The sequence below is a fragment of the Phyllostomus hastatus genome, unplaced genomic scaffold, assembly GCF_019186645.2.
Source record: "Phyllostomus hastatus isolate PE091 unplaced genomic scaffold, TTU_PhHast_1.1 phas_scaffold_21, whole genome shotgun sequence".
In the NCBI taxonomy this organism is placed as follows: Eukaryota; Metazoa; Chordata; class Mammalia; order Chiroptera; family Phyllostomidae; genus Phyllostomus; species Phyllostomus hastatus.
The window spans coordinates 25,151,968-25,165,741 of NW_025334017.1; the positions used below are offsets into that span (position 1 = coordinate 25,151,968).

Sequence of the window (13,774 nt, forward strand, 5' to 3'; positions counted from 1 at the left end):
TATTCCCTGATAATAATCATTAAAATTTCAATTTATTGAATTTTTACTTGCGACATATTACCTCTGTTCCTGAAAATAAAATATTCTAATTCTATAAATTAGAGGAACCTGGGTCTCAGAGCAGAGCAGTTGACTCTTTTAGAGGAAGTTAGTTAAGTGGCAGCAAATTTGGCATTCAGACCCAGTCTGTTTGCCTCCAGAACCTGAACAGCAAAATCAAACATGCTTGAAAATGATCGATTTAGGGTTTATAGAACCATATGTCGTGTTTTCTCGGGTTGCACTCTCTCTCTTTCTCTCTGCCTATTCTTATTTCTCCTTGAAACTAATGTAAAGGATAAAATAACATACTTTACTGTGCTTTTTGAATATCACATTGAGCCTTTTCCCTTTTAAATACTTAAAGAGAATGTGCATACATTAATAAAATTAACAAGTCGTCCTATTCATTTAGTAGATTCTACTCGAGGACAGAGGAAACATTTTTTTTTTACTAATATCAAGAAGTTGAATTAAAGATAAGCACTCACCTCAATGGATCGATTTTCTTATTCTTATCTTGTAAATGAAGTATAAATATGTATCTCTGTTTTTATTTTTAACTTTATTTCTATAATTATGTGTTACACAGTCAGATTTATTAGAATCAAATTAAAGCAGAAACTATGACTTTCAAAATCGGTACTGTGTAAATGAGTCTTCTGGTTTTCGCACATCAGGCTGCTTCTGCCACGTTGGTCCAGGGTTTCGGAGCCGGCAGAGTAGCTGCTTACACTCAGCTTCCTACCACCGGCCAATAGCCGTAGAGAAACCTGGGGTCCTTTCTCTGAGGGCGCCCCTTCACGGCGTTCCTCCAGCAGATCGTCAGGCAGCCCACGGGCTTCACTGACTCGCTGTTGCTTTCTGACCATTGTCTAGAAAACTGATGATAATTTTTCTTTTGTCAAATGAATGCAAGAGGAAAATCTCCTTTTTAGGCATATACTTTTATCAATAAAGATGAAATCACATAAAATGAAATAAATTGTTTTTAAGTCAAAGCTAATAACATCAATCCCTGTTAGAAAATTCAGCTGCTATAAGATAAACCTTGTTAGGTTTTTCATAAAGTGCCAAGTTATTTTAAAAGGACACTCTTAGCAATGGATGCTATAATTTTTGCCAATTTTTGAAAATGTTCCCGCTCATCTAATGTCTTTCGAAGGCAACAGTGAATCGAACTGGGGAAGACTCCTTTTGGAAACCCTGTGTGCTGTCCAGCTGCCCTGGAGCACACTCGCACTCGCCGACAGCGTGTCCTCTTAAACGAGCCCATTGATTTTTCACGAATTGTTTTCCATGCAAGCTCGAGTCTTCTCTGACACCAGAAATGAAATCGTGTATCTGATTTTCCATAGTTGTGTTAAGTTTGTCCTGAACAGTAAGGCCCATTCAAGAGCATAGTATTTGATACATTTTAATTCTAAAAATGTTCCATAAATGATACCATTTAATTCCATTTCAGATGTTTCATCTAAAATACCTTTTCTGTCTTTTCCTTTTTACTGTTGTCTTCACTTTTAACGATCCATCGGTCTGCAGTGTCTTTACATCCAAAATGCAAAGCAGACAAATGGGCATCTCAGGGAAGAACATGACTAAAAGCACCAGCATCAGCGGAGACATGTGCTCTCTGGAGAGGAACGACGGCAGCCAGTCGGACACTGCGGTGGGCGCCTCGGGCACCAGCAGCCAAAAGCGGCGCTCCAGCATTGGGGCCAAAATGGTAGCTATTGTGGGGCTCTCGCGGAAGAGTCGCAGCGCTTCTCAGCTCAGCCAAACGGGTAGGCATTTCTGCGTTACCTTTGACTTTATCTTTGAGTTGTAATGAAAACACACAGTATTTTCCTCTTACTCATTTTATTGCAGTAACATGTGGATGATGACTTGTTTCAGAGGGGAAGGGGCACTTTAAACTAGTCAACTTCTCTGAAAATATAACAAGGACTTTGTTTTTCAGTGATGAATGGACCTGCTTTAAAGCAGACCTTGGCCACTGTTCTCCAAACGTATTTCTGCCTTTCTTCCTCAGGGAGCAGTTAAGCTCTGTTACCCTGATTGCCAGTCGCTGAGCCTTTCTCAAGATAGTCTGATCTGTGAGATACTTGCTTTTCTGTAGCTTTCTCACGTTGGAACCAGACAAATTAATTCTCATTCCCAGCAAGTTATGGTGATGAAGAGGACATCTCATATTTTGTGTGAATTATATATTTTTATCACTGACAACCTAACTTCTTTTTCAGTTTGTAAGCAGCACTTACTGTAGTATCAATTTTCTCACTGCAGTTTTATTTCCCTGGTTAAACTTCAAGCAACAATATTCTCCAGCAGCGGGGATGGAGGAATTTTCTGCTGGCAGTGAAGATATTCAAAGCTTTGCTAATTTAAAATTCAGTTGCGAAATCACATCTGCAAAAAATAAATTAGATACAACACTCCTACTCAGAAAAGCCACTGTTAGCAATTAAGAAATCTGTGAGTCAAAGCAATGTCGTTTTTCAAATGGGTGTTGGTAGTTAAACATTAAATCCCTAGTATCTTGGAAATAATAGTATATCTTCTACTTAACAAACAAAAGCATATAATATGGTGTTTCTCTTACAGCAAATAAATTATAGGCAAATCGATTAAATCTTGTTATGTTTGAATACTAGGGTTCTTGTACACAAAAGTCAAGACTTAAATGTGCAACACAGAAGAATTTAAGCATAGATAATTTCTCGGACCCGGCTAATCTTGCTTTTACAAACTAGCAGTGATTTTGGAATTTAATGTTATATTGCAATATAACAATAATATTATTTTGAAATAGTTATTTGATGGCATTCCTTATAAGCTGGCTGTAACTCACTATTTTTAATATGATTGTTACAGGAAGTTTTCATTTGGTGTTTCAAAGTGTTATTTTGCATTCTAATATAGAAATAGAAATTTAATTTATGAACGTAGTTTATATTTAAATGATTTTTACTTTCTGATATTTATACGTAATTAACTGTGTTATGCTGATATGATAAGTGTTAGCCTTTAGAAATTTTTTATATTTCTCTAGCAGTTAGAACTTAATTTATTGCATTTTTCTCTTTAAAACATATAAACATCTATAAACTAAAAAACTGCTCTACAAAATAAAGTCTGTTAATTAAAAAAAATAAGAACCTAAAAAAATCAATAAGATTACAAGTAAGATAATAAATATGTGGTGTTAAACTAAGTAATTCTATTCATTCAGGGTTTTTAAACAAATATTGAGCGCTTACTATGTACCAGGAACATGGAGAACAAAGAATAAAAAGAAATTTATAACTTGAGTTGTTTATCATCCCTTGAGCTGCTTATAATCTGGTAGAAGATAGGTACTTAAACAGGCTGCTTCAAGATAACATGGCAGTGGTCTCGCTGGAATTGCCTAGAAAGTGTGCTGTGCGGATGCCCAAAGGAAGTCCACTTGGTCCATTCCGGAATTCTGGGAATGAGCGCCTGGAGGAGATTATACCTAAGTTAAGATGTGAAAGGACAGTGATGGTTAACCAAGTATAGGACAATTTTAAAGGTGTTCCAGCTAGAAACCATGAAAAATTATAATGAACAGAGGCATGCAGGCATGATGGTACAAGAATGATGGGCAGTTGGATAATTTTACCGTGAAATATTGGACTGAATGTAGCTGGAGATGAGGCTGGTAGAGAAGTGAGAACAGATCATGGAGAGTCCTGATGATCATATTAACTTAGGTTATTGGAAGTTTTAAAAAGTTTTCAGTAGAGGATCGATGTGGTCAGATTTGCACAATTTGTAGGACATGATTTACACAATTTGCAGGACATTCAGGCTGCCATTTATTTATCTAACAACTGTTTTTAAAGCATCTACCATATGCTAGGAATTATCCTAAAGAAAACATGAACAAGAAAAAAGATTTTGCTCTTCGAACTTACATTCTAGTGGGGCTCCAATAAAGAAAATAAACTCAAGTCAGCATCTGGTAAAGAGTATTTTAGAATGAATTAGCAAAGCAGTGCAATTATTCAGATAAGAGATAAGAGCCCAGATGAATTTGAATTAAGTCAGTTGTAATAAAGATAGAGAGAGGTGGCAGTTTCAAAGAAATTTTAAAGAGCAAAATTATCAACAGTAGTCAGCCATTCGATTTAGTGACTCTGGATATGGAGAGGTAAAGGAGAGAGAATTCTAAGACGATTTTTATATTTCTGGCATGAATCGTAGTGCTCTCAATGGCTACTGAAAGTGTAAAAGAAGGGGGCAGTTGAGGGAGAGGGAGGTGGATGAGTCCTAAGCCTATGAAGGAGACCAGGAGGGAAGGGCAAAAGCTATGAGAGTACTGTCACAGAAGCTAAGAGTGTAGAAGATTTGAAGAAGAGAATGGTCAATGTTTCTGAAGAACCAATTTCACGTCTTTATAGTTAGGGTGTAAATATCTCATATATATTTCCTGGACAGTATTTTTATTGAAAAAGTATATATTGGCTGACCATACATGGAGATTCTGTATCAACAATGATGTAGTGTTTATGTATGAGTAGTTACAGGGTTTTAATCTTCAAAAACATTGTGATGTTGGCAGATTTAAGAAATGTAGTCTTGTTCCTTATTATATCATATAGGTAGCTTCTTTCTCTATGTAGTATAGCAGAAAATAAATATTCTTTTTTGTCATTTTCATTAATATTTGTCATTTTCAGTAACATTATAATGGCTGAGATTTTAATCATTCTTAAAATGTGCAGTTATTTTTACCTATCTACCTAATAGCTTTGCCTTTTGGCAGTAGAATTCATATTATCTCACATTTCCCAGCTTATATTTACCTGTAGAATAGCAAACAGATTGTTTTGCAGTTATTGGACTCTAAACTTCAATCGGTCCCTAAATTCTCTACGTGTGTGTATATGTGTATTTGTTTTACATAAGATTTTCATGTGTTCCTTTCTTTTTTAAAAGATTTTATTTATTTATTTTTAGAGAGAGGCAGTGGGGAGAGAAGAGAGAGAAAGATCAATGTTTGGTTGCCTCCTGTGCACCCCCCACTGGGGACCTGGCTTGCTACCTAGGCATGTGCCCTGACTGGGAGTCAAACCAGTGACCCTTTGAGTCGCAGGCCAGCACTCAATCCACTGAGCCACACCAGTCGGGGCTGTTTTCCTTTCTTAAGAAAAAAATTACAATCAAGCTCCAACCATCTCTAAAACTGAAATCTTCAAATTTAATCTCTAAACTATTTGATATATGATGACATTCACAACATGTTATGAAGCAGGAATTAATTACTGTAATCCTCATTTACCAATGAGGAAACCAAAGTAAGAAGAGGGGGACTGCCTTCCCCAAGTTCACCCAGCTGGAAGGGTGGAAGCTGAGATGTTGATCCCAGCAGTGTGGATCTGGAGATCTCACTCTAAATGGGTCTGTTAGAGTTTAGACCAGCACCGTCCAGGAGAACTTCGGGCAATGGCAGCAGCGCTCTCTCTCCTGCTGTGCGATGTGGTGTGGCTGCACTAGCCACACGCTGCTGTTGAGCACTCGAGATGTGGCTAGTGTGACTAAGTAACTGAATTTTTAATTTTTTAAAACACTTTTCACTAAATGAATTTAAATTTTAAAAGGCACATATTACTAGTGACTACTGTGTTTGGCAGTACAGATAAAAACAACTCTTTCTGGGATTTTTTATTAAAAATTTAAATAAAGAAATAAGATTGTAGCTTGGGGGAGATAGAGTAAAAGAAGAGTTTTGGTTTCTTAACGAGACAGGGGATACCCGTGGGGCCTGAACAGGTGCAAGAGCTCTGGTGCCAGAGCTTCAGTGCATATCGGCTGTTATGACCTGTGGTCACTCAGGAATCTGGGCTCTTTTCATCTTATAATTTCTGAGCTCTCACAGGACTTTACATGTACTCTCACTATAACAGTTATTTATTTGTGTATATCCTGGCTAGACTCTCTTTTTATTTCATATACCCTTCTCGGTATCTGGTATAGTTTCAGGCATAGTGATCTAAAACAAAAGGCCCATGTACTCCTTGGGGCACATTGTTAAATTCTCTGCGGAATGGGGATGACCACTTCTAACACTGATGCCAAGATAACAGCTGGTCTGAGCCTGGAGTTGCGGATAATGTTCGCATGGTGTGGATGCTAGAGTAGGCATGGACATTTCAGACACGAGCAGCGTTAGACTCGGAGACACAGAAATGTGGTTTCTGTGTGAGCAGACAAGAGAGTGTTTGACACATGGTGGAAGATGAGACTGGCAGTAGAGGTCTGGGCCAGATTGCAAATAACTTAACGTCGGGCCAAGTAGTTAGAACCACAGAGTTGGCAAGAGGGAGGGAGCTATTGCAGGATTTGGAACAGGGTCATGACAATCAAAGCTAGAAAGATTTTGTCAATAGGGAAGTCTAGAGTTCAAGAATAAGAGACAATTTTATTGGTGTAGAGCAGAGATGATGAGCAGCTGATCAATGGGTATTAGTTTTCCATTGCTGCCATAGGAAATGACTACAAACTTCGAAACTTAAAACCAATTCACTGTTCTGTCTGGTGAGCTCAGCTGGTCTCTGTGTGTCTCCCAAGACCAAAGTCAGAGTCATCAAGGCAGTGTTTTTACCTGAAGGCTGCATTTCCGAACTCACCCAGGATGTTGGCAGAACTCAATTCCTTGCCTTTGTAGGACTGAGCTCCCATTTTTCTTTGACACATGGCCCCCCTCATCTTTAAGCACATTGAACATTTCTTGTGCTTCTGATCTCTCTGAGAACCCCTTCTGCTGCATCTCTTCTGTCCTCCAGCTCAAGAGAGTCTCTGCTTTTTAGGGATTGTGGAATTAGTTTGGGCCCACTGCAGTGATCAAGGATAATCTCCCTGGTTTAGTGTCCTTAACCCTAATTACACCTGCAAAGTGCCTTTCGCCATGTGATGTAACATATTTTCACGGCCTAGAAAACAGTGCACAGTCATCTGTGGGGACCGCTCTACTTACCATGGTGATCGTAGTGGGAGGAGAAGGAAAAGTGAGGGGGGTCAAGAAATATGGTAGATATGGTTTATAAAAGTTGTTTACATCCTGTATGCTTTGTGGGAGTCAGTGCAAAATGGAAATAAACGTTAATCTTCACAGATTACATTATCTGATCAAAGAACACGTACCAGTCATTAAGATATAACCTTTTTTTCTAATTTAAAATTTAGAAAAGCATTTGTCAGTCATTAAAAACATAATTAGCAATAGCATGAGTTTTTTTCATTTTAATTTCACAACCTGATATGTGTGCATTATCACCCCCGTTCCGCATATCAGAAAACAATCTCAGGAGTCTCGTGGTGGAGAGATACACTCCAAAGCTGGTACCCTTTACACGACCCCACTGTACATTTTTATAATTAGTATATTTTTATAATTAATTCTTTTTGTATTATTAGGAGGGAAAATACTTCCTCTTCAAAGTAAATATTTCTCAGGGAACTACTTCTAATTTAACATAGGTTTTATTTAAGTTAATTGGACAGAATTTTAAGATGTAAATAGCCAAAGGCATTGTACTTGATAGTAATCACTAAAGACCTAGTAACTTTAAACCTATGGTCTTTAAACCATAAAGAGTTTAATTATAAGCTGAAATGTACATTTGAAAAGAAGTCTTTTAATGTTATTAAAGTAAATGCATTAAGGTTTTTAAGCATCGGTATATAAACAGAAATGCAATTTTAAGGTAAATCCATTTTTAATGAAATTTCCATACATTCTGAATAGGTATGTGGACTACTAGATGCTTTTTATTCAATTGAGTCCTGGTCCAGTTAACTACTAGGAAGACTTCCAAAGAGACAGTAGCATGTATTCGTTGGAAATTTAATAAAGCTCTAGCTGAACTACATAAAATTCCACCAAGAGTAATGATAGTTTAGTCCTCTAACATATGGAAAAAGGTGTGAGCGTCGGCTCATTGTTCCCTTGGGCTTTCAAAGCTATTTGGTCCAAAGACTTTGTAGAATGAAAAATACTAAGGCCGAATTCGTTGTTTCTCTCTGATGCTGCTCTAAGTGGACAAATTCTTCTAACTTTTTACTGTTAGACAACGTTGATTTTTTTAACTGACATTCTTAGTCATTGCCTTATAACATCTTAACATTATTTTGTTACTTGGTAAATATTTATTGAATCTCTACTCTGTGAGAGACACCAGGGTATGCATTGTCTGAGATCCTCCTCGGATGGTATTTGTGTTCCAGTGGGAGGGAGAGACAGGCCTTCACAGATCAAGTAATAATAGTCAAAATTACAAAGCTTGCCTTGATGGAAAAGTACCAAGTGTCTTGAAAGCATATCATAGGGGGTGCTAACCTGGTCTGGCTCATTTCCTATCCACCCTGGCTCTTGTCGGATACATTGCACACAATATGGTTTCAACAAATACCCTTCGAATGGTATGAAACATTGCACGTGGTGTAAAGTGCCCTTCTGTCTTTGTGTTTGGTAGTCCCTATCTTTATGAATACGGTCCACAGATGATCTCCCTGTGCTGTCAGTGTGTGTGTGTACTCTGTTAAAAACAATTGAAAGCCAGATGACCTTTTGAAAAGGTATTTAAATAAAACTGTACAGGATCTGAATTTATGTACTATGTTTATACTATGAGGGAAAAGGGCAATAGATTCTAGTTTAACCTAGATATATGCTTGAAGTTGAAATAGTGGGAAAGTGGATGTAATATACGAGCTCTGTCCAGAAAAAGTCCAGCCATTATTAACATAACAAGAACTGTTTGTGCAACATCAGTGTAACCTGGCAGCTGAGGAGAGTGGACTGGAATGTGTATGTGTGAACAATGACGGCTTTACCTGTACTAGTCAGTAGGGGCAGTAGACACCATTGAGTGAACATGTGTACTGTGTGGCCTTTGGATTCAAAATGACTGAGCAAATAGAGCAACAAATCTGCATCAGATTTTGCATTAAGCTTGAACATTCCTCCTTAGAAACTATTCAGACGATTCAGAAGCCTTCAGCTGCGGGCAGCTGGTGATTGGCAGCTTCATCGTGACAGTGTGTCTGTTCATGCATCATGTCTCACACAGAGTTTTTGAGCAAAATGTCCTATCACCCAGGTGCCTCAGCCCCATTACAGCCCAGATTTGGTACCCTGTGACTTATGGATTTTCCCAAAATTAAAATCACCTTAAAGGGCAAGAGATTTCAGACCATCAGTGAAATTCAGGAAAACGACAGGGCAGCTGATACTGATTGGAAGAACTAACTGTGTGAAGTCCCAAGGTGCCTGTTTGAAGGGGACTGAGGCATCATTGTCCTGTGCACAGTATTCTTGTATCTGGTGTCTTCTTCAATGAACGTCTCTGTTTTTCGTAGCACATGGCTGTAGACCTTCTGGACAGACCTTGCACTTCTCTTAGGCATGAAAATTCGGCACTGACTTAAGAATGTAATTTCTGTAGCTTTTAGTCCAAAAAGTGGTTTTTTTGTTTGTTTGTTTCTGGTTTTATTCTGATATGTGAGGAATTTATTGCTCTTTACTTGAAACTTCATGATTCCTTAGAAAATGAGAGTAGGACAAGAACTAGTAGAGAAGTGTGAGATGGGGGTGGGGAATGTTCTGGTGAGGAAATTGATGGGAGGCAACATGTGACGCAAAAGAGTAAGAATGTGTAGAAAGGTGTGGACACAAGTAAATAAACAGAGAAAACCACTGAGACCCCCCAAGGGGGCTGTACGCATAACTGAGACATTTCTGTTTCAGCACCTTTCAACCAGACCCTCCTTTCTGAAGGAGATGTAGCGCCCAGAGGTGGGAAAAAGAGCAGCCAGCAGCCTCCTATTATATCCCTTCCATTCCCGTTGGTATCTGAGTGTCTCAGTTCCTCGTCCTGTGTTGCAGTCTTCCTGCTCCCCCGCCCGCAGTCATTTTGTTCTGGAATTAGAGCCATCGTGTCAGAGGTCTCTGACTCGCTGTCAGCCAGACTGAGTTCTTCACTTAACCAGTCAGCAGTAAACTTATCTTACGGGAAAGGACGATTTGATAGAATTATACTGCATTATGTTAAAATGGATTTCTTTTAAAAAATACAAAGACTATTTAAGAAACTGTGTTCATTTGTCTTATTCACTTGGAAAGTTTTCCCCCAAAATAAAGACAACTGCTTTATACAAATGAAAATACCAGTGTTTTAAAAACAAAATAGTAACTGTAATGAACAACAAAAAGAAAGGCATAGCATATAACTACATACATATCTGAAGGTCCATTTTTTTTATTGCATTTTTTCATTACTATTTATCTCCGTTGTACCCTCTTCCACCTCCATCCACACCCCTCCCCCCACAATCACCACGCTGCTGTCCATGTCCACGAGTCCTTTTTCTTTTTGGCTTGATCCCCCCATCCACTCTCCCAGAGCTGTCATGCTGCTCTCTGTCTGTGCGTAGGTCTCTGTTTTGTTTGTAGTTCAGTCTATTCATTTGATGCCACATATGAGTGAGATCATATGGTATTTGTCTTTCTCTGACTGGCTTATTTCACTTAGCATAATGTTCTTCAGGCCCACCCATGCTATTACAAAGGGTAAGAATCTTTTTTACAGCCAGGCAGTATTCCATTGTGTAAATATACCATAGATTTTAATCCACTCTTCTACTGGCGGGCACTTGAGCTGCTTCCAAATCTTGGCTATTATAAATAATGCTGCAGTGAACACAGGGGTGCACTTATTCTTTCTAATTAGTGTTTCAGGTTTCTTCAGATAAATTCCCATAAATGGAATCACTCTGTCATAAGGCAGATCCATTTTTAGTTTTTTGAGGTAATTCTACACTGCTTTCCAGAGTGGTGGCACAAATCTGCATTCCCACCAGCAGTGCACAAGAGTTCCCTTTTCTCCACATCCTCACCACACTTGTTGTTTCTTGGTTTATTGATGATAGCCATTCTGACAGGTATAAGATGGCATTTCATTGTCGTTTTAATTTGCATTTCTCTGATCATTAGTGATGTTGAGCATCTTTTCATATACCTATTGATCATTTGTATGTCCTCTTTGAAGAAGTGTCCAGTCAGGTCCTTTGCCCATTTTTTAATTGGATTGTTTGGGGTTTTTTGCTGTTCAGTTTTATGAGTTCTTTATAAATTTTGCATATTAACCCCCTATCAAATGTAAGGTGAATATGTTCTCCCATTCAGTGGGTTGTCTTTATATATTGTTGATGGTTTCCTTTGCTGCACAAAACTTTTTAGTTTGATTATGTCAAATTTATTTTTTCTTTTGTTTCCCTTGCCTGAGGAGACATACCAGAAAACATATTGCTTATAGCATTGTCTGAATTTTGCTGCCTATGTTTTCTTCTAGGATTTTTATAGTTTCAGGTTTAACATTTAAGTCTTTGATCCATTTTGAATTTTTCTTGTGTGTGGTATAATAAGGAGGTCTAGTTTTGTTTTCCTGCATATACCTGTCAAATTTTATTGATTTATTTATTGAATAAATATCTTTAGCCCTTTGTATGTGCTTACTTCCTCTGTCAAATATTAACTGACTATAAAGGTATGGGTTCATTTCTGGGCTCTCTATTCTGTCCCATTGATCTAAGTGTCTGTTTTTATGCCAGTACCATATTGTTTTGATCACTATAGTTTCATATTAGGTAGTGTGATTCCTCCAACTTTGTTCTTTCTCACAATCGCTATTACTGTTCAGGACCTTTTGTGGTTCCACATAAATGTTTGAAATAATTGTTCTAGTTCAGGGAAGTACATCACTGATATCTTGATAGGAATTGCATGGAATCCATAGAGCTTTGGGTACTATGGACATTTTAATGATGCTAATTCTTCTTATCCATGAATATACTATGTGCTTCCACTTATTTTATCTTCTTCAGTTTCTTTCTTCAGTGTCTTATTATAATTTTCTAAATACAGGTCTTTTGCATCCTTGGTTAGATTTATTCCTAGGTATGTTATTCTTTTTGAAGCAATTGTGAATGGGATTGTTTTCTTAATTTGCCTTTCTGATAGTTCATTATTGCCATATAAAAATGCAACTGATTTCTAGATATTTATTTTGTATCCTGCTACTTTACAGAATTCATTTATCAGTTCTAGTAGTTTTCTGGTGGAGCCTCTAGGGCTCTATATGTACAATATCATGTTATCTGCAAATAATGACAGTTTTACTTCTTCCTTACCAATTGGAATGCCTTTTATTTCTTCTTCTTGTCTGATTGCTATGGCTAGGATTTCCAGTACAATTTTGAAGAAGAAAGGTTAAAGTGGACATCCCTGTGTTGTTCCTGACCTTAAGGGGAACACTGGTAGTTTTTGCCCATTGTGTATCATGCTGGCAGTGAGTTTGTCATATATGGCCTTTATTGTGTTTAGGTATGTTCCCTCTATTCCCACTTTGCTGACTGTTTTTATCATAAATGGTTACAAGACTTCATCAAATGCTCTTTCTGCTTCTATTGAAATGAAAGTCCATTTCTTGTTTCTAACTGAAATACAAAACTGAAATTCATTTTCTTCTTCAACAAAGTATAATATTTCTTGTTTCCAAGTTATATAACACAATGCACAATTTTAAAGTTATACAAGGTCTTCTCTTTGAGTCACCTTCTAGAATTTAATTTCTACTTACAATCAAATCTTTTTTTATTTTATATTTTATAGGGAGGAAAACCAAGTGGTTCACATTCTGTGTATACCTAAATAATCTTTCATATATTTAGATATGAATTAGCCTTATTATTCTAAGTTACATGATCTCAACTGTAATGAAATTTCCTCACAGATTTTTCATACTATATTATTCCTCTGTTTAATACTCTCAATCATATTTAGTATTTCCTGGATGTGTATGTATTTTGTATTTGTAACATATAGAAACTTAAACTGGAAAAATTATAAAGATGCTTATTTTTTCTGACTTTTTCATAGAAAATTTATGTGTATCAGTAATATCTTATGATTTCTTTGCTTCATTTTGAATAAGAGAATTGTGTAAGTTTATTTAGTTTTAATTTGCTTTATCTTCTTGGTGTTTTAAGGTTTCTCATTTTTTTATCTCTTGGTATAATTTTCATTTAAAAGAGTTCTCATTAAGTTTTATTTCTAGTAGGACATTTTAATATACTAAGCTCAGTTAAAATTTCATGGCATTTAAATATTGCTTAAAAATTTAAGCAGACTATCAAACTAGAACTAAACACTGATTTTTAACAAGTATTATCAATTTAAAATATTTCATCAATAAGTGTTTTTAATAAAAGGCATTGTGCAGGTACTATGAACTATTAAACATATAAATCACAAACACATTCTCAAAAATCTTAAGATATACTAAAGTAGATATGTTATATAGTATAATTAGTAACAAGATACTGTAAGATTTCAAAAAGATCAGTTCCAACTACAATTAGATTTTGGATGAATTCTCGGAAGGTTTATGATTTGAGCAAGAACCTGAAGATTAAATAGCATTTCAATGCAGTGGTATAGGAGCGCATGTCAAGCATAGGAAACTTGAGCAGTATCGGGTAAGTTCAGAAAACCATAGAATAGGTAAGAGAAAGATTAATGATCTAATTTAACTAGCATATTGGTTTTCAAACACTTTTCTAAGCAGTTGGAGCGCTTTTAATATTAGGAAGATTCAGACAACACGGTCTGTAAGTGAATTCGAAGGCGACTACAGCTTGCTCACGGGACTGA

General features: G+C 36.8%; 1 protein-coding gene across 43 annotated transcripts in view; it reads left to right on the forward strand.

The window, feature by feature from the left end:
* RIMS2 (regulating synaptic membrane exocytosis 2) overlaps positions 1–13,774 on the forward strand; it is a 467,197-nt gene that overhangs the window by 396,634 nt on the left and 56,789 nt on the right. For 19 of the 43 annotated variants that reach the window (XM_045861580.1, XM_045861541.1, XM_045861532.1 and 16 more), the window contains one exon: positions 1,582–1,823. The exons of the other annotated variants lie outside the window; for them this stretch is intronic. In XM_045861580.1, the coding sequence (XP_045717536.1) occupies positions 1,582–1,823 (242 nt within the window). The remainder of the gene's footprint in view (positions 1–1,581; positions 1,824–13,774) is intronic. 43 annotated transcript variants of the gene reach the window in all.